This window comes from Emys orbicularis, chromosome 12, assembly GCF_028017835.1.
Source record: "Emys orbicularis isolate rEmyOrb1 chromosome 12, rEmyOrb1.hap1, whole genome shotgun sequence".
Lineage (NCBI taxonomy): Eukaryota > Metazoa > Chordata > Testudines > Emydidae > Emys > Emys orbicularis.
The window spans coordinates 35,424,922-35,447,260 of NC_088694.1; the positions used below are offsets into that span (position 1 = coordinate 35,424,922).

The following is a 22,339-nucleotide window of genomic DNA, read 5'->3' on the forward strand; positions in this document are numbered from 1 at the left end:
CACTTCAAGCCCCCAGTAGAGCTGGTCTTTTCCCTGTTAGCCACTCCCTCCAAGTCTGACATCTGTTGCAGGTGTAGTGGAACATAAAAACATTTGAACAGCCGTTCAAATGAATTGGGTCAGACCAATGGTCCATCTAGCCCAGTATCCTGTCTGCCGTCAGTGGCCAATGCCTGGTGCTTCAGAGGAAATGAACAGAACAGGCAATCATCGAGTGATCCATCCCCTGTCACCCATTCCCAGCTTCTGGCACACAGAGGTTTAGGGAGACTCAGCATTTGGGGTTGCATCCCTGACCATCTTGGTTAATAGCCACTGATGGACATATCCTTTGTTACCCTTCCAAGAGTTTCACTATAGTAGGGCGGTCACAGTTCAAACATACAACATCTTTTATTAACACAAAAATCCCTATTGCAGTAAGCTAGAAGCACTACGAATTGCAATTACATACAATCAGAGATGATGCTGAATTGGCAGCGTCCCTCTTCCGATGGCCAGTCGTCTTTGGGTCATCTGGGGAGAATGTTTTACTAGCAATTCTCAAGCAGTATCTTCTCCCTCTCTCACTTGCTGTCTCTCTGTGGTTTCCTTGCTCTTCTTATCTTTATAGTTAAGATTTTAGACATGTGCCAACACTGTGGTTAGGCACTTGCTGCTGCACTCAGTGTCATAATCTGCTGCTTTACCGCAGCTTGCTATTTTTGCACAATTTTTTCTGTCCAACTTGATGTCTATATGATCTGCACGCTATTGGTTAATGGTGGTAAGAGTTTCAAAATGTAGTAACGCTTGTTTTCCATCAGCATCTTCTTGAACTGATCTAATCCTTTTTTTGAACCCAGTTACACTTTTGGCCTTCACAACATCCCCAGGCAATGAGTTCCACGGGTTGACTGTACGTTGTGTGAAGAAATACTTCCTTTTGTTTGTTTTAAACCTGCTGCCTATTAATTTCATTGAGATCTGTGCTAAGTCATTCAAAGTGGCCTAAGGGAATTAGGCACTAACCTGCCAATGGGAGTTGGGCAGCAAACATCTTTAGGTCCTTCCAAAAAGCACAGCCTAGATCATGCCTAAGTTCTGGTAGACTGTAGAAGATGGGTTTGAACATCGGGGTGACGACTGTGTACATGAGAGACAGAACTTTATGGAAGGCCTGGGACCGCTCCGCCGATGGTATCACGTACATGATAATGATGGTCTCGTAATATAGAATCACCACCAGCAGGTGAGAGGCGCAGGTGGAAAAGGCCTTCTGCCCCTGGAAGAGGAGGCAATTCACAGGATGGCCAAGAGGATAAGAATGTACGACACAACAATGAGGAGGAAAGGGGCCAGGCATACCAGGGAGCAGGAGACCAGAATGATCATTTCCACCAGAAGAAATTATTAATTTCATTGGGGCCACAGAAGCTTAGCTGGGGAACCATCCCCACTACTAAAGCAGTCACTGAGAAACCAGTTACCCAGGAGGCAGATATCAGTTGAAGGCAGATCCTGAGGCTCATCATAACCGTATAACTGAGTAGGTTGCATATGGTTAGATAACGGTCATAAGCCATGATTGCAAGGAGGAAGCACTCTATGCAAGCCAAAGGACTGAGGAAAAATAACTGTGTGATGCAGTCCCTGAAGTACATTGTCCTGTCCTCTGCCAGGAACCCAGCCAGCAATCTGGGGGCCTTGACTGATGTGTAGTAGGTGTCCGGGAAAGACAAGTTCCCCAGGAAGAAGTACATGGGGGTGTGAAGCTGCTGATCTGCCACAATTAGCGCAGCAATGAGGATGTTCCCGGCCATGGTCACCATGTAGATAACTAAAAACACCACAAAAAGAATCTGAAATTCGTTCGGGTTCCCGAATCCCAGGAGGATGAACTTGGTGATGGATGTTTATTTTTTTCTTATGTGTTCTCAGAAAGAAAGAAAGAAAAATCTTTCCCCAGATATACAAATATGTCCTTGTTATTCCACCCCTTTTAACTTTATTCAATATTTACTTAAGACCATATTTTCAAATACATTTAAGTGCCTAAAGATTCAGTTAGGCACCTAGTGGGATTTTACAACACCTCGGTACCTAAAATTAATTGATTTCAACAGATATTAGGAGCCAAGATGCTTTTGAAAAGCCCACTAGGCATCTATCTGCATCTTTAGGCACCTAAATATCTTTAAAAATCAGGCCCTTAGTGAATAATTCTTTTTTCACCTGACCAGATGAAATATGACAGTTGTTACAACACTACAATATATCTGCTAACATGACAGCCGAACTTCACAGAAGTTACCTCTGTAAAGAGAAAAAAATAATAACAGAGGTGTGTGTCAGCAAAGCCCAGAGTGACCTACCTATAATTTCTTCAGCAACATACATAGCACATATGTGCTAAGATTCTCTCTCCACACCCATTGTACTGTCATAATAGGGTCTTAATGGAACTGGTCCAAAACATTTTTTCCCATGGAAATGTTTAAGTTTTCAGCCAAAAAACTTCAAACGAGAGATTTTGGCCAAAAATTGGAGTTGCAGTGCCTCCTACCCACCCCCCGCCATGTGCACCCCAAATAGCTGCCCACTTGGCTCCCTGCTGCCTGTGTCTGCAGCTGCTTTTACACAACTGGGAGAGTCTCTTGCACTTGAGGGGAAACAGCCCTCCTCCCCCTATCCAAAATGACATGGCTCTGCCCGGCCATCCCTTCACCACCCAACCCAGCTCCAGCCCCCACTTCCCGGCATCCCCTTCACCATCACTGAACGGGTCTGGAGGAGGTGCAGGGTCCGGACTGCTCCATCTCACGGGTGTGACTTTTAATCCTCAACCCAAACCTGACACTTGTCATGGGGTTCTGTACACAATACATCCCAAACCCGATGCCTGTAGTCAGGTCCCATCAGGTTTGGGTCAGGCACAGGATTCTACTCCAGTAGAACTATGGGATTACACAATTTTACAACTTCTCAAAGCAGCCAGGTGAGACAATACAAAGACATACAATGCTACATAGACATAGCATATTTGCAGGGCGGGGTGTAATAAAAGAGGACAAGACACACATGAATAGAGAAAGGAGGGAAGGAGATTACTGGGGATGGGGAAGGGAAAAAGAGGAGGGGGCAGGCAGAAGGGAGGTCTGGCATTCTTTGAGCCATCTCAAAGTTTTTAACCAAATATATCTAGTGGGACCAAATTTCTTCAAATACATTTAATTGCTCTCTATGACAATACGTTATTCTTTCTGTTGCTGTTAACTCAGGTGCGAATATCACTGGCCTGCTCTTGCATTTTTTCAAAATCCTCTGTGCGGTGATCACTGCAGCCCACAAAAACCAAAGTCTGTGTGGTGCGGTTAAGCCCAGCGTAGCAGGTGAATAACCCAGGATACATTCCATGTACCCACATTTACCCTCAAATACACAGCAGGTAAGGGGCAAAATCTGGCCTAGGAATAGTCTTATTGGTTACTTATGTCTCATTTTGGCTATTGTTCTGATTATATTATATTTATTATAAAATGTTTTGGCTGTGATATAACATAATATATAAACATTGGGCCCTAAATGATTTGCACCAGGTCCCACAGGAAGTCTCTGGCAGAACCGGGAACCGAACCAGGCTGTCTTAAGTCCTAACCACTGGACTGTCCTACCACATCAGACCATTTCCTGAGCTCAGTGTGGGCAGAACACCTGCTTTTATTGCTACCTGTGTGTTGCCTCGTGCTCTCAATGCAATCCATAAAAAAAAAGCACCATAGAAATGTCAGGCTAGAAGGGACCTCAGAACAACATTGAATTCACCCCCCCCCCCTGCACCGAGCACCCCTAGACCATCCCTGACAAGTGTTTGTCTAACCTGCTCTTAAAAATCCTCCATGGGTGGGGATTTCACAACCTCCTTGGTAACCTTCTGGTAAAACGCCTTATGGTAAAACTACAACAAATCTAACTGACTCTTGAATCCCCCTCGTTCCCTGTGCATGGAACTCCCATTGAAGCGAGGACCTGTACTTCAGACAGAAAACAGCTCCTTGGCTTGGGATTTCCAAAGGCAGTTCTAGGCATTAGGCAGCTGCCTCTCCTTGGGAGCCAACCCAAAGGGACATGACGGTCTAACACCCTATTCCTCAGAGGAAGAGTCTGTCAGCTTCGGCTGATGAGTCCTCCTGGGCAGAGGAAGAGAGCTGAAATACTCTGTTTCTATCCACAAACACGTCCTTAGCCAGCCAGGAGAATGGTGCCTTTCTCAGAGGTAAGCCCCGGAATCCGAGCTGGCTTGGCTTCTAAAAAAGCATGACAAGGGAAGATCTAGGAGTAGAACGGGACGGTGCTCACCCCACTTAATGTGAAACTTCTTCGGTGTGACACGGGGTGAAAAGAAGGGCAGAATTTGTGGCACTACCTTTCACTAGCAGGGACAATCCTTTGTGCTGGAATTGACCTGAGACTTGAAGCTTGCCTTAAGCTTCTTTCCTGCTTTCATCCAGGAATCACTCATAGTGAGATATACAGTCAGAGCATTTTTATATCTATCGAAGGGACACATGGTATTTCTTCTTTCCCCTCTGCTACCATTTCATTTTCCACCTCCTTCTCTTTTTCTTCTTTTGATGATGATGAAGCTCTGGGGTGCAAATAGGTCACTGGTGAGACCATTACTGGGATACTGTATACATTGGTGGTCTCCACACCTCAAAAAGGGTACTGAAAATGTGGAGACGGTTCAGAGAAGAGCCATCAAAAATATGTGAGGACTGGAAAACCTGCCTTGCAGTGAGACATGAAGGAAACTTCACCTGTTTAGCTTATGCTCAAGGAGGATAAGCGGTGATAAGGGCTGCATGGAAAGGCAGTTTCTGACAGTAGAGGGCTCCCTAGCAGCCAAAGATCCAATGGCTGTAAATTGAAGCTAGACACAGCCAGGGTAGAAATACGCCACAAGTTTTAAACAGGGAGGGTAATTAAACATTAGAACAATTCAACTAGGGGTGTGGTAAATCCTCCTACTCTTGGAGTCTTTACATCAATAGTCAACATCTTTCTAAAAGATATTTTCTAGCACCTCGAACAGGGGTCCTGTTCCATGACTAGGGCTCCTACACGCTACGATAAATAACAGTAGCTCAGCCTCATTGTATTGGGGATGCAACTCTCTGGTCTGTGTTTTCAGACTGGGTGGTCACAGTGATTCCCTCTGGTCTTAATATCCATGAAATATCTATTTAGTAGAGAAGCATTGAAAACAGCCCTGTTAACCCTTAGGGCATGCTGCAGAGAGGATCTATGTGACAGGAAGTTTGGGAAAGGGTGAGGGAAGGGGCCCTGTGATGGGAATATATTGTATTTGTAGACTGGGTTAATTTATTTTACCTCACGGCTATCTCTCTCTACTGCTGGGCAGTTGCTCCTATGTGGATTGTGAGTTCAGTGTCAGAGCACCTAAATCCAGATTTTTAAAGGTATTTAGGCACCTACTGTGATTTTCAAAAACATCTTGGTTCCTCACTCCCATTAATTTTAGTGGGTTTTAGGTATCTAAATCTGGGCCTTTGATCTTATTTATGAGTATTTTCCCCCTATTTGAAATTGAAGAAAAAAAAAATAAACATGAGACCCCATTGGAAATGCTGTTTCATCTAGACTGAAAAATTTCATGCAATGAATCCATTTCAATGAAATTTCTGTTGTTCTTGGGTTTTTTTCCTTAATCGGAATGGAGCATTCTGATGAGGTCAGAATAGAATGTTTCAGTTCTCCATTATGGAATGACTTTTCATTTCAGTTTTTGTATCTGATACGACATGAGATGATACAGTTGAAACCAGAATGAAATGTTTCATCCAAATGAACCATTTCAGTTCAACTTTTTTTTCTGGTCTGTTTTGGAATGGAAACATTTGCAAAATGCAGAATTTCCCATGAAACAAAACCTAGGATTCCTGCACAGCTCTCATACCAGACAGCATGCCCCCCCACACTAAATTCATTCCATTTTGGCTGTGACACTAGGGCTGGAGTTAATCCAGAGGTAGAAGTAGAAGCTTTGGAGGTGCACCAGTGACACACAGAGCCAGTCAACCTACCACTGCCTAGTGCTCCTGGTCCATTAGTATCTAGGTTTAATCAGCTCCAGGGCACACCACAAGATTCATTGATTATCCCAGACTTCTTCATTTTGCCACTGTTGCTATGGAAGGGAATGTGGCCTAGTAAGTAGAGCACTAGACTAGCATTCAGGAGACCTGAGTCCTGTTCCCAACTCTGCCTCTGGCCTGCTGATGATGGGCAAGCCACTACCTCTCTCTGTGCCTCAGTTTCTCCACCTTTAAAATGGGGGTGATGACAGAGACCTCCTTTATAAAGCACTTTGAGATCAACTGATTCCAAGTGCTATAGAAGAGCTCAGTGGTGTTATTATTAATACAATATCCGGCGCACTGGTTGGAGGGGAAGAGACCACGGTGGCAGGGCCGGCTCCAGCTTTTTTGCCGCCCCAAGCGGCGGGGAAAAAAAAAAAGATTAAAGCCGCGATCGGCAGCACTTCGGTGGCAGCTCTACCACACCGCTTTTTCAGCAGCAATTTGGCGGCCGGTCCTTCCCTCCGAGAGGGACTGAGGGACCCGCCGCTGAATTACTGCCGAAGACCCGGACGTGCCACCTTTCCATTGGCCCCCCCAAGCACCTGCTTCCTGCGCTGGTGCCTGGAGCTGGCCCTGCATGTGGGGTTCTCACTAGCGGTTCTGTGTCCCAAGCCTGCACAGGTCACTGTGAGGTCTGTGTGTCTATGTGTCCTTGCTCACTGGCCTGTAAAGCACAGAGCAGAAGGGTTTGATTCCATCCATTGAGAACTTGAAGGTCTCAAACCGTAGTCAGGTGAACAGAGGCCAGGGTGATGGGACAATGACTAATAATAATAATGTCAAAGTTCTATTCTATATAGATTCGTATACTGTGCTCATCACCATAGTATCAAGCGTCTATATAATGCTTATTAATTTGCTATTAGTAATCACTAGTTAATGATGAATTCTTACTTTGGTGTACAGTGGCAATATTTTGGGAATGGGTTCTTTGTAATATCATTTGGGATTTCATTAAGACACAGGCAGCTGTGTAAATGCCTTTGAAAAATCCTAGGTGTTAAACAGAACATCTTCATAACAAATGCCAAGATTCATCGGCCAGATCAACAACACCTTTATCTTCCAAGTTAGGAAGAAAAGCAGATGGGGATCTCTGTAATAAAGCCAGAGTGTCTGCCAGGGTCAGTGTCTCAGTGGGTAGCAGGAGGGACATGCAACAGCGTCTGGCACCAAGAATCCCGCTGTCAAGCATGATTCAGAGAGGGGAAACTTTATGGGCCTTAACATAAATGGGGACAGGCAAAGAGCTGCCCTGGTAGACACAGACAGCCAAGCACTATGCCTGCCCGAAGGAATGATGCAGCTTCACACTTCCCAAATGTGAAAATTGCATATTTGGGATGTTAGACGATGACAGATCTCTGCTGATGGGAACAATGCATAAACAGAAGGGAAGCAAGGAAGCTCTTCAGTGTAAGTGCATCTTCTCTGTCCTTTGTGCTCCTCTCTGCTGCCCATTCCCTTATTCTCAATTAAAATTACAGCAGTCTGAAGAACTAAATGTTGCTAAATATTTTCTCCATCTGTTTTGTTTGCTGCTTCGCTAAACTGTGGCTAGTAGCTGGAGAATGTGCCATTGATCTTTGAACGCTTGCTCATTTCCACCCAAACAGGGAGCAAATGTCCAGCCACTGGATGGTGCAACAATTTCCCCAGCATTCAGTCCCACTGAGTTCATTCCAAAGGCACAGAACAAGGGCAGAGAAGATGCAGTTCTTCTGGTTCCACATGTTGGTTCATCTTGAAGGATTGTAAAGCTTTTCATCCTCTAAACTGATTGTTGCTGGCTGAAATCTATCCCCAGTGACCAGCAAATGAAAATTATCAGCATCAGTTCTTGTTCTTAGTAGGTGTAAAAGGATTTGGTTGGTCTTAGTAAAATGTTCCAAATACCTTGTGGGTAAAAACTAATAAGCACTGAACTGGTCAAAAACAAAACATCATGATCTGATTTGCAGAACTGGTTCCGACGGTTAGAACTACAATGGTGCAAATAATAGATTTTTGATGTGCTGGCAGTTCCAAAACAAGAAAACAAATTCAGGATAAGCTGAAAACAAAATTATTTGGAATTTTTTTGCAAACCAAAAAGGCAAAGTGTTGAACAAAATGTTTTGTTTTACCTGAAATAAAATGTTTTATTTTGACTGCAAGCATTTCTTGTACATTTTTGATTTTTTTTTCTTAATTGAAGAAAATTCCAAAACAAAAATTCATGTCGACCCAAAAAATCAAAATCTTTCATTTTGGAAATGTCAGAATGAAACATTTTTCTTTTCTTTTCTTTTCTTTTCTTTTCTTTTCTTGATGAACAGTTCAGAGAAACACATGAATTTGCTAAATGTTTCTGTGTTGCTGTATCTTATCTGTATTTTTAAACCTCCCCCCTCCCCAAAGAAAAAAAGTTTTGGCTGAAAAATATCACCCGTCTCTGCCAGGAATGAGCAAATTTGGAAGGTAGTGTAGAAAACTTTATACTGCCTTTTACCATTCAAACCCAAATACAGGACTTCAGCCTCTCATGAGCCTGTCTTTAAAACATACTTTAGTTTAAATCTGTACCCTCTGCTACACAGGTTATAATAAGATCCAACGAGAGAGAAAGGTCTGATTTTAAGACCAGTAGGGGACATTACAGCCTGTGTTATGCAGGTCAGACAAAATGATCCAATCTAGCCTGCTGGGCTTTGAAGCTAGGTATAAAATCTATGAATTAAAATCACTGACTGAGGGCTCCTGCATAATGCAAGGCAGAGATTTTTTCCCAGTGATCTTGAATTGATCCCAGTAACTAGCACTAGTAAGAACATTTTCCGTCAAAACATATTTTTCGTAGAAAATGACTTTATCGTAGATTGTGAATTTTGCCAGTAGAATTCCTGTTTTTATAGAAAATATTCAGGATTGTGTGGAAAATGTGAAAAACTAAAATCATTTTTCTCTTTTTGACAACTGAAACGTGAAAAATATCTGGATTTTGGACTTCCAATTTTTATTTTTTTCTGGAAAAAAAAATAATTTCCCAGACAGCTCTAACTAATAAGTTGTGATTGAATTAGGTCATAATGTTGGAGGCCCTAGAAGATGAATCCATGGTTTCCATTTTCTGGATATCCAAATCCCATTAATTTTAATGGGAATTGAGCATCCACCCTCCTTAGCTGGTTTGCAAGCACTTTACTTAAATTTTCAGTCTCAGTTGGATGTATTTTTGCATTTATCAAAAAATGTAAATAAATGACTTTCATGCCTTGTCTTCCCTGATGCGGGTGACTTTGTTCACTCCCTCTGCTGATGAAATACGCCAAGCCATTGGACAAGGGAAATCAGACCGCAGTAACCGAGTTCATCTTCGTGGGATTCTCCCGGCTGGTGGAGCTGCAGGCGCTGCTCTTTGCAATGGTTCTGTCCATATATGCGGTGTCCCTGATGGGGAACGTTCTCATCACGGCCGTCATAAAAGCCAACCCATCCCTCCACACGCCGATGTATTATTTCCTCACCAACCTGTCCCTGCTGGAGATCTGCTACACAACATCCATTGTGCCCAAGATGCTGGTGAGCCTGTGTGACGTTATTGATATAATCTGGGACCATGTAGATCATTGTTGCAACCAAGGTCCTGTAGTGGCACCCAAATCTTGTATAAAGGGGGTCAAATGGGGTGTCTTAGACAAGGTTATGGTTTACTGGTTATGATTAGGCTGTCTATATGTGTGTATCAATTTTGTAGTTGAAGTTATGAATATTGGCTCTATACTGTCTGTATTTCAAACTTATGCTATGCTGCTGGGTGACATCCCAGACAAACTGGTGTTAGCTCTGCCTAGCCTGCTTGATGGCCCATTAAGGACCATCAGCTATACAATGGACCCATTGAGAGAAGGCAAATATGCCTTGAGACTCAGCAAAGTATGCAGGAACTTGCCCATGTGACTCCAGACTCCATTTTGCTGTAATTTTCCACAGTAAGAACAAAGAGGTGTTCTTACACCTGGAAAAGACTATATAAGGCTGATGCCTCATCTCCATCTGGTCTTCAATCCTGCTTCATACCTCTGGAGGAACTTTGCTACAAGCTGAAGCTTTGAACAAAGGACTGAGGACCCATCCCAGCGGGGGATGTATTCCAGAGACTTGATTTGAACCTGCAGTTTATTCTATCGCTGCTGCAAGCCTGAACCAAGAACTTTGCCATTACTGTATGTAATTGATTCCACTTAACCAATTCTAACTCTCATCTCTATCTATCTCCTTTTATGAATAAATCTTTAGATTTTAGATTCTAAAGGATTGGCAATAGCGTGATTTGTGGGTAAGATCTGATTTGTATATTGACCTGGGTCTGGGGCTTGGTCCTTTGGGATCAGGAGAACCTTTTTCTTTTACTGGGGTCTTGGTTTTCATAACCATTTGTCCCCATAACGAGTGGCACTGGTGGTGATACTGGGAAACTGGAGTGTCTAAGGAGATTGCTTGTGAGACTTGCGGTTAGCCAGTGGGGTGAGACCGAAGTCCTCTTAGTCTGGCTGGTTTGGTTTGCCTTAGAGGTGGAAAAACCCCAGCCTTGGGCTGTAACTGCCCTGTTTGAGCAATTTGTCCTGAGTTGGCACTCTTAGTTGGGTTCCGCCAGAACCACATTGTCACAGCCTGGTGTTAGAGAACAGAAGGATCTCACTATGGGGTTGTGCCACGCAGATGTATTTTTTCACCCTCTTTGGCATCACTGAGTGCTGCCTCCTGGCTGCCATGGCCTGTGACTGCTACGTGGCCATATGCAACCCGCTGCGCTACACCCTCTTCATGAGAAAGGGGGCCTGCGCCCAGCTGGCCGTAGCCTCCTGGATGGTGGGGATGCTGGTGGGCTTGAGCCAGACCAGCTATGTCTTCAGTCTGACATACTGTGGGCCCAACAGAATCAACCATTTCTTCTGCGACATCCCGCCCCTCCTGAAGCTGGCCTGCGGGGACACCTCCATGAACGTGTTGGCCGTGTACCTGGTGGCTTTTCTTTTCATAACCTCCCCCTTCATGCTCATCCTGGCCTCCTACCTCTTCATCATTGCCTCCGTCCTGAGGATGCCATCAGCTGAGGGGAAGCGCAAGGCCTTCTCCACCTGCTCCTCCCACCTCATCGTCGTCTTGCTCTTCTATGGCTCCGGCATCATCACCTACCTCAGGCCCAAGTCCAGCTACTCGATGGAGAGCGACAAGCTCCTGGCCCTCTTCTACACGGTGGTGACGTCCATGCTGAACCCCATTGTCTACAGCCTGAGGAACAAGGAGGTCAAGGAGGCCCTGAGGAGGGTGCTCAGTGGGATGACGTGCCCTCGGTCAATGTAGGGTGAGGTTTCCCAAGAGCACAAATGACTTCCAGTGAGGCCTGGGGGGATGTAAGTGTGACCAGGAGTGGGTTTATTTTCCAAAACCAGTGCAACCCACGTTGCCAGTCAGAACAGACTAGTCCATCCTATGGCCTCTGCACACACAGCAGGTCTCTCCAGCCAGACCTCCCAGCTGGTGGGTGTGGAGAGTCTCCTTCTAGGTCCTTTCTCCTGGGTCTGTCTCCCTAACTGAGCTGGCCTCTTGCCTATGGAGTAAGCAACCTGCAGGGTGTTGTCTGATGCCCGGCCCGAGATCCATCCTGTAGGAGGCTGATCATTAGTCACAGTTAGAGCTAAACCCACCTTCCTTCGACAGCCAGGCCCCCTTGTGACAGACACCCAACCACCCTCTGTACTCTTGGAAATCTGCCCCATAAATGTTTGAATGTCAACAAAATTCCAAACATGCTGCAGCGTCTCTTCCATCAGGCGGGAACGAGAGTCATGGGCAACCATGAGTTGTCATCCAATCTTGATTTTAACTTTGTCAGTGATGGAGAATCCACCATAACCCTTGGTAAATTGTTCCAATGGTTAATTACTCACTGTTAAAAAAATTGTGCCATAATTCCTGTCTGAATTTGTCTAACTTCAACTTCCAGCCTTTGGATCATGTTAGACCTTTCTCTGCTAGATTGAAAAGCCAAGTATCAATTTTTAGTCCCCCATGTAGGTACTTGTAGATGGTGATCTAGTCATTCCTTAAAACTCTCTTTGTTAAACTAACCAGATTGTGCTTCTAGAGTTTATCACTAGAAGTCAAGTTTACCAATCCTTTAATCATTCTGTGTCTCTTCTCTGAGCCCTCTCCAATTTACTAACAACCTTCTTGAATTGTGGGAAACAGAACTGGACACCGAATTCCAGCAGCAGTCACACCAGTGCCAAATACAGATGTAAAATAACTTCTCTGCTCCTATTCAAGCTTCGCCTATTTATGCAACCCAGGATCACATTAGCTTTTTTGGCCACAGCATCACACTGGGAACACATGTTCCACTGAGCTGAATTATATATTATCATAGAAAAGTAGAAAAGGTAATACATTAATTAATAAAATAAAAAATCCCAAATCCCACCACACTCAACAGTGGTTCCAGCCATAATTCTCCAGCCTTGAGTTGTGATCTTGAACTCTGTTATGACTATCTTGACATCTACTATCTTTCTCATAGACAAATAGCAAACATAAAGTCTCCAGGTGAGCTTTTTCAAGATTTAGACAATATTCCCATTGGTTTTAATGGAAAGAAGGTGATAAAATCCCTTAAGCAGCTTTGAAATCCTCAGCCTCTGTCTAAATGAGATTGTATTTTATATTAAAGGAGAGAGGAACAAACAAAAGGAAGAACACAGTGTGTGTGTCTCCTCATTAACTGTTTGTGTCGTAAGTGAGTGTAACATGGTAGCTGTGCCAAGCAGACTCCAAGCACTTTAGTCCCCAATTCAGCACGATGCTTGAACATGTGTTTAATTTTAAACATGTGAGAATTCCTATTGAGTTCCATGGCTCTAAGAATATGCTTAAAAACTAGACATGTACTAAAGGTACCTTGCTGAATTGGGGCCTTAAAGAACAATACACAGACAAGGTCTGTAGTGGGGTGAGGTGGATTAGGACCTGGAGTCCATCCAGCCATAGGACCATCAACAAAGCAAAGAGTTTATGATATTTCTGTCTCAACAGTCTGCCAGTGCTGTCCTCTTAGCAGATTCCAATACTCTTTGGCCGTAGGCAATCTCTGTTGTATCCTTGGGCATTCGCCCAGCATAGGCACTGGATCCATGGATCCTGTCTTAATCCAGGCCTGATTACAGAGTCATATACACCAGAGCTACTATGGGACTTTTTCCAGTCAAAGAGCAAGGGCCTTATCCTCAGCATTACAAGTGATGTGCCACATTCTCCATCTCTTTGTGTCTTAGAATTCACATTAGTGAGGTGACCAAATTCAGTCAGCATCAGGCACTAATTCCCTCCAGGTCTCTTGAAAATACCAGCCTTAATCAAGATCGGATGTCTTTCTGAATGACACATTCAAGTTCAATCATAATTTGCTGTGCTGGAGGCAGGAATCACTGGGCAAAGTTCGCTGTCCTGTGTTCTGCCGAAGGTCAGATGAAATGGGACCTTAAAATATATTATGGATTTCGCAGACTTTTATTCATTGTCTTCGATGGGTCCTGCTCACCTGGGAAAGCACCACTCGGGAAAGCATGGAAGGGTTTGCAGAAAAGGGGTCCTAAGTAACGGCATCAGAACTGTATGCTAACGGTGTGATTCAGCAAAGCGTTGGAGTCTTACAGGCCATTGTTGCTCAGCTCCTTGCTTCAAAAACAAGCATTACATGGTAGCTGCCCTGGGGCAGACTCTGAGGCCAATGTTGAAAGGAGACCACTATTTTAGGGTGCCTCAGTTTAACTTCAGCCAATCTGGACCTTTTTTCCCAAAACTGTTGAGCACCGACAACCCCAGCCACACTCACTGAGGGTACTCAGCAAACACAAAACAAAACAAATCAATCAAAAGCTCACAAATGGGGCATAAAAATGAAAAAGTACTCAAATTTAGTGGACACTTTGGTAAAAATAGGCTTTGGGGCTTGATTTGTTTCTCAGATGTTCTGAGATGTTGCCGGTCCCATTCTTGTGGAGCTGGGTGTGATCAGCAATCTGGAAATCAGGCCCAAGGTATCTCAAAGCCATAGGACACTTTTGAAGATGATGGGCTAAGATATTCATTGTTCTTACTTTTCTTAGATTCATAGGGGTTATAGCCAGAAGGGATCATTAGATCTTCTAGTATGACTTCTGATATAGCCCAGGCCAGAGAACCTTGCCCAGTTACTACTGGATTGATCCCAATAACTTGGTTTGAGTAAAGCATCTTCCAGACAAGTATCCATGTGATGAAATTGGAACGGCTCTGTAATAATTTCTTCACACTGTGTTTTGACCTGGTCATTGGGCCTGGTCAATGACTACTAATGGGTCACTGGTCATTACTGTACAAATACTTGTTTAGCTTAATTAAGGGGCAGTAAGGGTAATCAATCAGGAAAGGAAAAAGAACGGCTCACAATAAGCTACTTCTCAGCAAAGACCTGAGATCTGATATTGACAATGCCAGGATAGGTAAAGGCTTGGGAACCAGAGAATCAGATGAATGCTGGCAGAATTATAAAGCAATTTGTCTGGGGGAACCATGGAAAGGAAGCAGAGAGACAGACTCCCGCTGGGGTGTCTGAAGAAGCAAGGCCACTAGTTAAGCTAGATTATGTGTTGTTTTAAAATTCATATTTTTCCTTCTAAATGCCTTGTACCTAATTTTAAATGAAGCCAAACTTTGGTTTCAGAAGGCTGTCTGATTCTATTTATTACTGGTCACAGTGGCAAGTTGATACACTGTAAAGCTTCATATAACACGAATCTCCGGGGCAGTTTGTGTTTAAAATCCACCTTCATTTCCTGCTGACTTCACAAGCAATGCTGAGCACCGAGTTAATTAATGTGGGCCCGATCCCAAATTCTGTGGGCTTGATTCTGCCATCCTTACTCACCGAAGTAACCAGCACTCACTCAAGTGACCATGTCAGCTTTGAGATGGCAAATTGCCTGAGTGACTGATACTTATATGAGAGAGGGCTTCAGGAGGAGGCCACGTTTGCAACAAAACACTGTGGAAGACCTATGGACTTAAGAAAACCCTTCAGACTCAATTCTTCAACCTTTATTCACTCACGCAATGACTAATCTCTGTGGATGCGGGAAGGAGAACTCTGGGACTAATTACTAGAGCAAGGATTGCTCACAAGGGCATTGAAAGATTGGTTGCTTATTTTAAGCTTCATGGATCCCCACCTACTGAGGTTGGCGTTCAAGGCAGGCAATGCCATGGGGATCCTGTAGTAGTTTTCTGACTTCTGTGAGATCACTCATAGAGGCTCGTATCCCTAGATATGTTGTTTGGTTCATACTTTCAGAAGCCTGATGAGCTACCAAAGAAAGGACCCTTTGTTCTCAAGGCAGGTGAAACACTGTCTTGATTTTATTAGAGAACTGAGGCTGATTGACACATAAAACTTAGGTTGACCTAGCTACATTTTCAGGTGTGTGAAAAATTCACATCGCTGAGAGATATACTTAAGCTGATCTAATCCCCAGTATAGACACTGCTAGGGCAATGGGAGAATTCTTCCATCAGCCCATTGAGGGGTAGAATTACCTTCCATCATTGCAGCAAATATCCACACTGCAGTGCTACAGTGGCAGAGCTGAGGTGCTGTAGCATCTGTAGAGTAGACAAGCCATGGTACATGATGATATTGTTCCTTGTTACAAAGATCTTATTGATTCAGCTAATCATGACAAAGCAGGATTCTAGGGGAGAAAATAACAGGCAATGGGGGTAGATGGACTGGGAACAGAATGCACAGAAATAGGCTATGGTGGTTGCTTGTTCAATAAGCATCTAGTTTTCTTTCTTTCTTTCTTTCTTTCTTTCTTTCTTTCTTTCTTTCTTTCTTTCTTTCTTTCTTTCTTTCTTTCTTTCTTCTTATTAATTAGCAAATTGTTGTTGAGATGGGGTACAGAGACAAGACGCATGTTCCAGCCATTGAGGGGCAGCATGGGTGAAGGGACTAGTGGGCAAAGGGAACAAAGGACAGTTGGGTGGGACTGGCAGACCCTGGAGAGCAGAGTGATAGGTGACCATGTAGCATGGGTCTCTGGAGTGGTTGGAGAGGGATTTGGGAGGTGGTGTTGTGCTGCTGATATTAAAGAAGCAGCTGCCAGAAGAACTTTCATTAGCCCCGGTGTGACTGGGGTGGCAGTAAGGAGGGACTGGGGATTCAGGTCCTTTGTCTCACCATTCAGAGGGATGTTTCCCCCAGTCACAGAATCATAGAAAAGTAGGACTAGAAGGGACATAGACAGGGCTTCTAGTCCAGTGGCCTGCACAGAGGCAGGGCTAAGTATTATCTACACCATCCCTGACAGGTGTTTGTCTAACCTGCTCTTAAAAATCTCCAGTGATTGAGATTCCACAACTTCCCTAGGGAATTTGTTCCAGTGCTTAATCACCCTGACAGTTAGGAAGTTTTTCCTAATTTCTAACCTAAATTTCCCTTGATTAATTTAAGCCCATTGCTTCTTGTCCTGTCCTCAGTAGTTAGCAAGAACAATTTATCACTCTCTTCTCTATAACAGATTATTACATACTTGAAGACTGTTACATGTCCCCCTTCAGTCTCCTCTTCTCAAGACTAAATAAACTGAATTTTGTCAATCTTTCCTCGTAGATCATGTTTTCTAGACCTTTAATCATGTTTGTTGCTCTCCTATGGATTTTCTCCAGTTTGTCCACATCTTTCCTGAAGTGTGGTGACCAGAACTGGACACGGTGCTCCATCTGAGGCCATATCAGTGCTGAGTAGAGTGGAAAAATTACTTCTGTCTTGCTTACAACACTCCTGCTAATACATCCCAAAATGATGTTTGCTTTTTTTGCAACAGTATTACATTGTTGTTTTATATTTAGTTTGTGATCCACTGTGTCCCCCAGATCCTTTTCTGCAATACTGCTTCTTGGGTAGTCGTTTCCCATTTTGTATTTGTGCAATTGATTGTTCCTTCCTAAGTATAGAACTTTGCATTTGTCCTTATTGAATTTCATCCTATTTACTTGAGACCATTTCTCCAGTTTATTCAGATCATTTTGAATTATAATCCTGTCCTACAAAGCACTTGCAAACCCTCCCATCTTGGTATCATCTGTAAACATTATATGTGTACTTTCTATTGCATTATCCATATCATTTATGAAGATATTCAAAAGAACTGGATCCAAGAGAGATCCCTGCAGGACATGCCCATCCAGCTGAATTGTGAACCATTGATAACTACTCTCTGAGTATGGCTTTCCAGCCAGTTGTGCACTCTCTTATAGTATATTTGTCTAGATCAGTGGTTTTCAACCTGTGGTCCACAGATCCCTGGGGGTCTGCAGTCTATGTCTAAGATTTCCAAAAGGGTCAATGTGACGGGTTGGATCACAGAAACCCCCTTTGTAACTGCCACCTGATGTGCCTAGACTACCTCTGAATCTGTTTTCCCTGCCAGCTTGGGACTTCGGTCCCTTGCCTGGTTTGAGCCAGACATGCTAGCCTGCTGCAAACACAGATCGAAGTCTGAACCACGTCCCTCACAAGCTTAAGGCTTAACTGAAAACAGCTTAAGAAGTACTCCTGTCTGCAGCACTCAGATAGCCAGCTCCTAATGGGGCCCAAGCACCAAATAAATCCGTTTTACCCTGTATAAAGCTTATACAGGGTAAACTCATAAATTGTTCACCCTCTGTAACACTGACAGAGAGATATGCACAGCTGTTTGCTCCCACAGGAATTAATTACTTGCTCTGGGTCAATTAATAAGTAAAAAGTGATTTTATTTAGTATAAAAAGTAGGATTTAAGTGGTTCCAAGTAATAACAGACAGAAGAAAATTACCAAGCAAAATAAAATAAAACATTCAAGTCTAAGCCTAATACAGTAAAAATTAAATGCAGGTAAGTCTCACCCTCAGAGATGTTCCAATAAGCCTCTTTTACAGACTAGACTTCCTCCTAGTCTGGGGCCAGCAATCACTCACACCCCTGTAGTTACAGTCCTTTGTTCCAGTTTCTTTCAGGCAACTCCTTGGTGTGGAGAGGCTATCTTTTGTGCCAGCTGAAGACAAAATGGAGGGATATCCAGGGGTTTATATAGTTTCTCTCTTGTGGGTGGAAACTACTCTCTCCACCTGTATAGAATCGCAGCTCAATATGGAGTTTTGGAGCCACATGGGCAAGTCACATGTCCATGCATGACTCAGTTGTCTACAAGCCAAACCGAAAGCTCAGATGTGGATTGGCGTCTATCAAGGTCAATTGTTAATCAAGTATTTCCATTTACTTGAATAACCCCTTTCACACTATGTTGACCAAATTTGCCTTAAGTGCTTTCTACAGCAAACATTTTAAATACAAGCATAGAGCCAACACTCATAACTTCAGATATAAAAATTATACATGCATACGAATAGGATGAATACATTCAGTAGAACATGACCTTTGCAAAGATATGTCACATGGCATATGTAGCATAAAACATATTCCAGTTATGTCATATTTACATTCATAAGCATATTTCTATAAAGCATTATGGGGTGCAATGTCACAATCAGCACCTTTGTTTGAAAAATTTGGGGGTCTGAAAATGAAAAAAAGATTGAAAACTACTCATCTAGGCTGTATTTCCAAGGAGCAAGGCAGTGCCCTTGACCGTTCCTCCAGATTGTTCCTGGTTTATTTCAGAAAATAATAATATGCAGAAAACTATGGGCTTGAATCTTCCCTGCCTTGAGTCTGCATATGGGATGATTTAGTTGGGGTTGGTCCTGTTTGATCAGGGGGTTGGACTAGATGATCTCCTGAGGTCTCTTCCAACCCTAATCTTCTATGATTCTATCTATGATTCTATGTGCCCCTAAGCAAAATGGGTGTGAAAAGTGTTTTACACCCCTTGGCACTCGCTTTGCAGAGGTGCAAATGGCCACACAATGCACAAGTAGTGCTGCTCCCAACATTATTTGTGTTCATGGGAAATTTCAAGTTTTTGCTGAAAACTGAAAGATGTGTGGTGAAAATGTGATTTGTAATTTGTTCCTGAAATCCCCCTTCTTGTCTATGGCCTGGGATCCCCAGCTGGACTCCATCTCCCACAATGCACCGCAGTCTCCCTTTTCGGTGAGGGAAAGCTGGGCATCATGGAGGAGTAATCATAGTTGTGGAGAAAAGTACAGCTCCCATTTTTTGCCAAAATCTTGTGTTTTATGGCTGGAATAATTTGACAAAAATAACACAATTTTCTGCAGACAGTTTTTGCCAAAAAAAAAAAAAAGTGTTTTGCCAAAACCCAATTTTTCACTGAAAAGCAGTTTTGAGGAAAACATTTCAAGGAGCCCTATGTACAAGGCAGTTGTGAATCAGGCCTTGAATGCCAGTGGCATAGCACTGGTTTTAATGTAGTTTCATTTGTGAAGGTGTGTGTCTGTCTGTAGATCCTGCCCACATAGAATTCTTGAGCGTGTGCCTATCAGCACCGATGGGAGGGGAATGGTGAAGCCAAGCTTAGATATTTAGGAAGAGGGTTTCAATCCAGATCCTATTTGGTAGCCTTCACTGAAATGTGCCCACTGTATAGCAGGCCGCTCTTGGAATGAATAAAGGGAAAGTATGCGGAAAAGTGTCTCAAAGCACCCATGAAAAGATGGCGGTGATGGAAGCTTTATACTGTGTTTTTGCTATTCCTGTCAGATTTAGCCTATCGTGCATTGTTCTGTATTTGTGATTTTATCTGAAATAGAGCTTAACACGCTCTCCAAAAATATCAAATTCAGTGCAAAGTCGTGATCTTTTCTAGACAGCCCTTTCCGAGTACCCAAAAGGACATTTGGGATAAAATAATGTCAATGTATGAACATTTAACTCTGTGTTTTCAAAATTATACTTCAGAATTTGTTTGGTTTTCCCCTAGACAAAACCCATGACAGATGCAAAAGGGGGAAATCAGATGTCTGTCACGGCATTCATCCTCCTGAGATTCAGGAATACCCCGGAGCTGCAGACCCCTCTCTTCCTGCTGTTTCTAGTGATCTGCATAACAAGCAGGTCTGGGAACATCCTCATGCTGATGCTAGTTGTGACTGATCAGCATCTTCACACCCCCATGTACTTCTTCCTGGGGAACTTGTCCTGCTTGGAGACCTGCTGCTCCTCCAACGTCCTGCCCAGGGTGCTGGCCAGTCTCCTGACTCAGGGAGAACCGTTTCTTTCTATGCCTGCATCACACAATATTATATCTTTATCAGCTATGGAATACTATCTCTTAGCAGCCATGTCTTATGATCGTTATTTAGCAATATGCAAACCCCTGCATTATACAATAATTATGCATGGCAGGGTCTGCCTCCAGCTAGCAGCTGGGTCTTGGGTAAGCGGGTGACTGGCTAGTTCCGTAATAATGGGAATGATGTTATAATTAACTTTCTGCGGCCCCAATGAAAATTGACCCTTTTATTTTTTATTTTATTGATTTATTTATTTATTTTGTGATTTCAAACCATTGCTGTACATCTCCTGCAGTGACACGGACCTTGTGGAACTTTTGGCTTCCACCCTGTCCTTTATATTCACCCTGCCCCCATTTCTGCGGGTGCTGACATCCTAAGTGTGTATCATGTTTGCCATCTTGTGAATCCCTTCCACTGCTGGGAGGCAAAAGGACTTCTCCACCTGCTCCTCTCACCTCATTGTGGTGACAATTTTCTGTGGACCATCACTATTGTGTACGTATTACCGAACACCAATACACTGAGAGACCTGAACAAAATGTTCTCTCTCCTGTACATGGTCCTGACTCCCCTGGTCAATCCCCTCATCTACAGCCTGAGAAACAAAGGGATCCAGGAGGCCCTGAGGAATGCTCTCAGTATATTTATGGCTTTGAAGAGAATTCAGACCGTCCAAGCTAATTAGTGTAAGATAAATCAAAATGGAGAGAATCTGGATCCAAGAGTAGCAGTCTGGGTTGCCCCTCTCGATGGGCTATTAACTCATGCCAGGGGAAAGGGAAGAGTTTCCACAGAACAATTTAATCAATAAACATTATGTCTTTGATTGTGAATTTCCCATGGGTGAATATTGGTCAGAAATGGAAAAAAAACAAAAAAACAGTTTAATGAAATTTTCCTTATTTTGAGGTTGTTACCATTTAGAGGGGTTGAAAACAGGGCCACTTTTTCATATTTTTTAAATTCCAAGAGACTGCTCTGACACAGAAATGTATCCTGTGTATAATCACAGTATTACAGCTGCCCGACAGACACATGTGTCTGCAAGATTAATCTGTGGGTTTTTTTCTAGTGTGCAAAGGGAAGGAAATAAGAAAGGACATTTGTGCCCAGCTGCGAGCAAGAGATATTCTGCCATATTCCAATCTTATGTACGCCAGTGGTAAACGTAGAGTAATGTTGCTGAAGCTGCTGATGTTACTCCAGATTTGCACAAGTTTAACTGATCTTAGAATCTGACCTGTTATTCCTGCTGGTGAGTTTTTATTGCCTGTTAATTTCCAAATCCATTTTCTAGTGCTTTGTGAGATGATAACACTTGGCAATGACACTTCCTTCTGCAAACTGAATATTGTATAAATGACCTATAATGTCTCTCATCATTTTCACTTTCTAGCCTCAGTGCTAGAATAGCCTGAATATGTTCCACTGTAATCCGATTGTTCATAGTAAGTTAAAGCACAAAATTGTTAATAAAACTGATACAAACTTCATATCAAAGTCAAACAAGGCTAACATCTATAGAGATGGCTGAATGATTTAGAGCAAGTGATGCATACAGTGACTTTTTCCAAATTTTCAATGAAGAACCACACAATGTTCCCAAATGCATTCAAAATTATTCACCAAAGAATGTCAAGAAATATTTGACCACAGATGGCCCACGAGCAATCTGGGTTTATTACACTTTTATTCATTGTGCGTAATTTTTTTCTAAAGTGCTTAAGTGGCTTAGGAGCCTAACCTCGGAATAACAATATCCAAGGGCAAGAAGGTCAAACACCACAAATTCAAATTAAAAATTAGCCACATTTGTTAACAGCAATGGTGACTAACTATCAAAACAAACTACCAAGGGAAGTGGTGGAGTCACTTTCTCTTGATGTCTTCAAATTCTGACTGGATGCCTTCCTGGAGGAT

General features: G+C 43.1%; 2 protein-coding genes and 1 pseudogene across 8 annotated transcripts in view; 1 reads left to right on the forward strand and 2 right to left on the reverse strand.

Annotated features, from left to right (window-relative positions):
* Nucleotides 1-531, reverse strand: part of LOC135886051 (cytosolic phospholipase A2 gamma-like) — a 979,292-nt gene extending 978,761 nt beyond the window's left edge. Inside the window, 1 exon segment of the mRNA XM_065413941.1 lies at nucleotides 455-531. The gene's annotated coding sequence lies outside the window, so the exon portion shown is untranslated.
* A 475-nt stretch (nucleotides 532-1,006) lies between these two features.
* LOC135886052 (olfactory receptor 5AP2-like) lies at nucleotides 1,007-7,723 on the reverse strand (annotated as a pseudogene).
* Nucleotides 7,724-9,440: 1,717 nt separating this feature from the next.
* On the forward strand, nucleotides 9,441-11,489 carry LOC135886612 (olfactory receptor 10A4-like). Of its 7 annotated transcripts, none has more exons than XM_065414378.1 (3): nucleotides 9,441-9,714; nucleotides 10,655-10,660; nucleotides 10,807-11,489. In XM_065414378.1, the coding sequence occupies exons 1-3, from the start codon at nucleotides 9,441-9,443 to the stop codon at nucleotides 11,487-11,489; spliced, it is 963 nt and encodes a 320-aa protein (XP_065270450.1). The 7 variants fall into 7 exon arrangements, with proteins under 7 accessions (XP_065270450.1, XP_065270452.1, XP_065270449.1 ...); XM_065414380.1 differs by lacking the exon at nucleotides 10,655-10,660 and adding an exon at nucleotides 9,952-9,959 and having other exon boundaries at nucleotides 9,441-9,712; XM_065414377.1 differs by lacking the exon at nucleotides 10,655-10,660 and adding an exon at nucleotides 10,049-10,058 and having other exon boundaries at nucleotides 9,441-9,712; nucleotides 10,809-11,489.
* The last annotated feature ends 10,850 nt before the right edge of the window (nucleotides 11,490-22,339 follow it).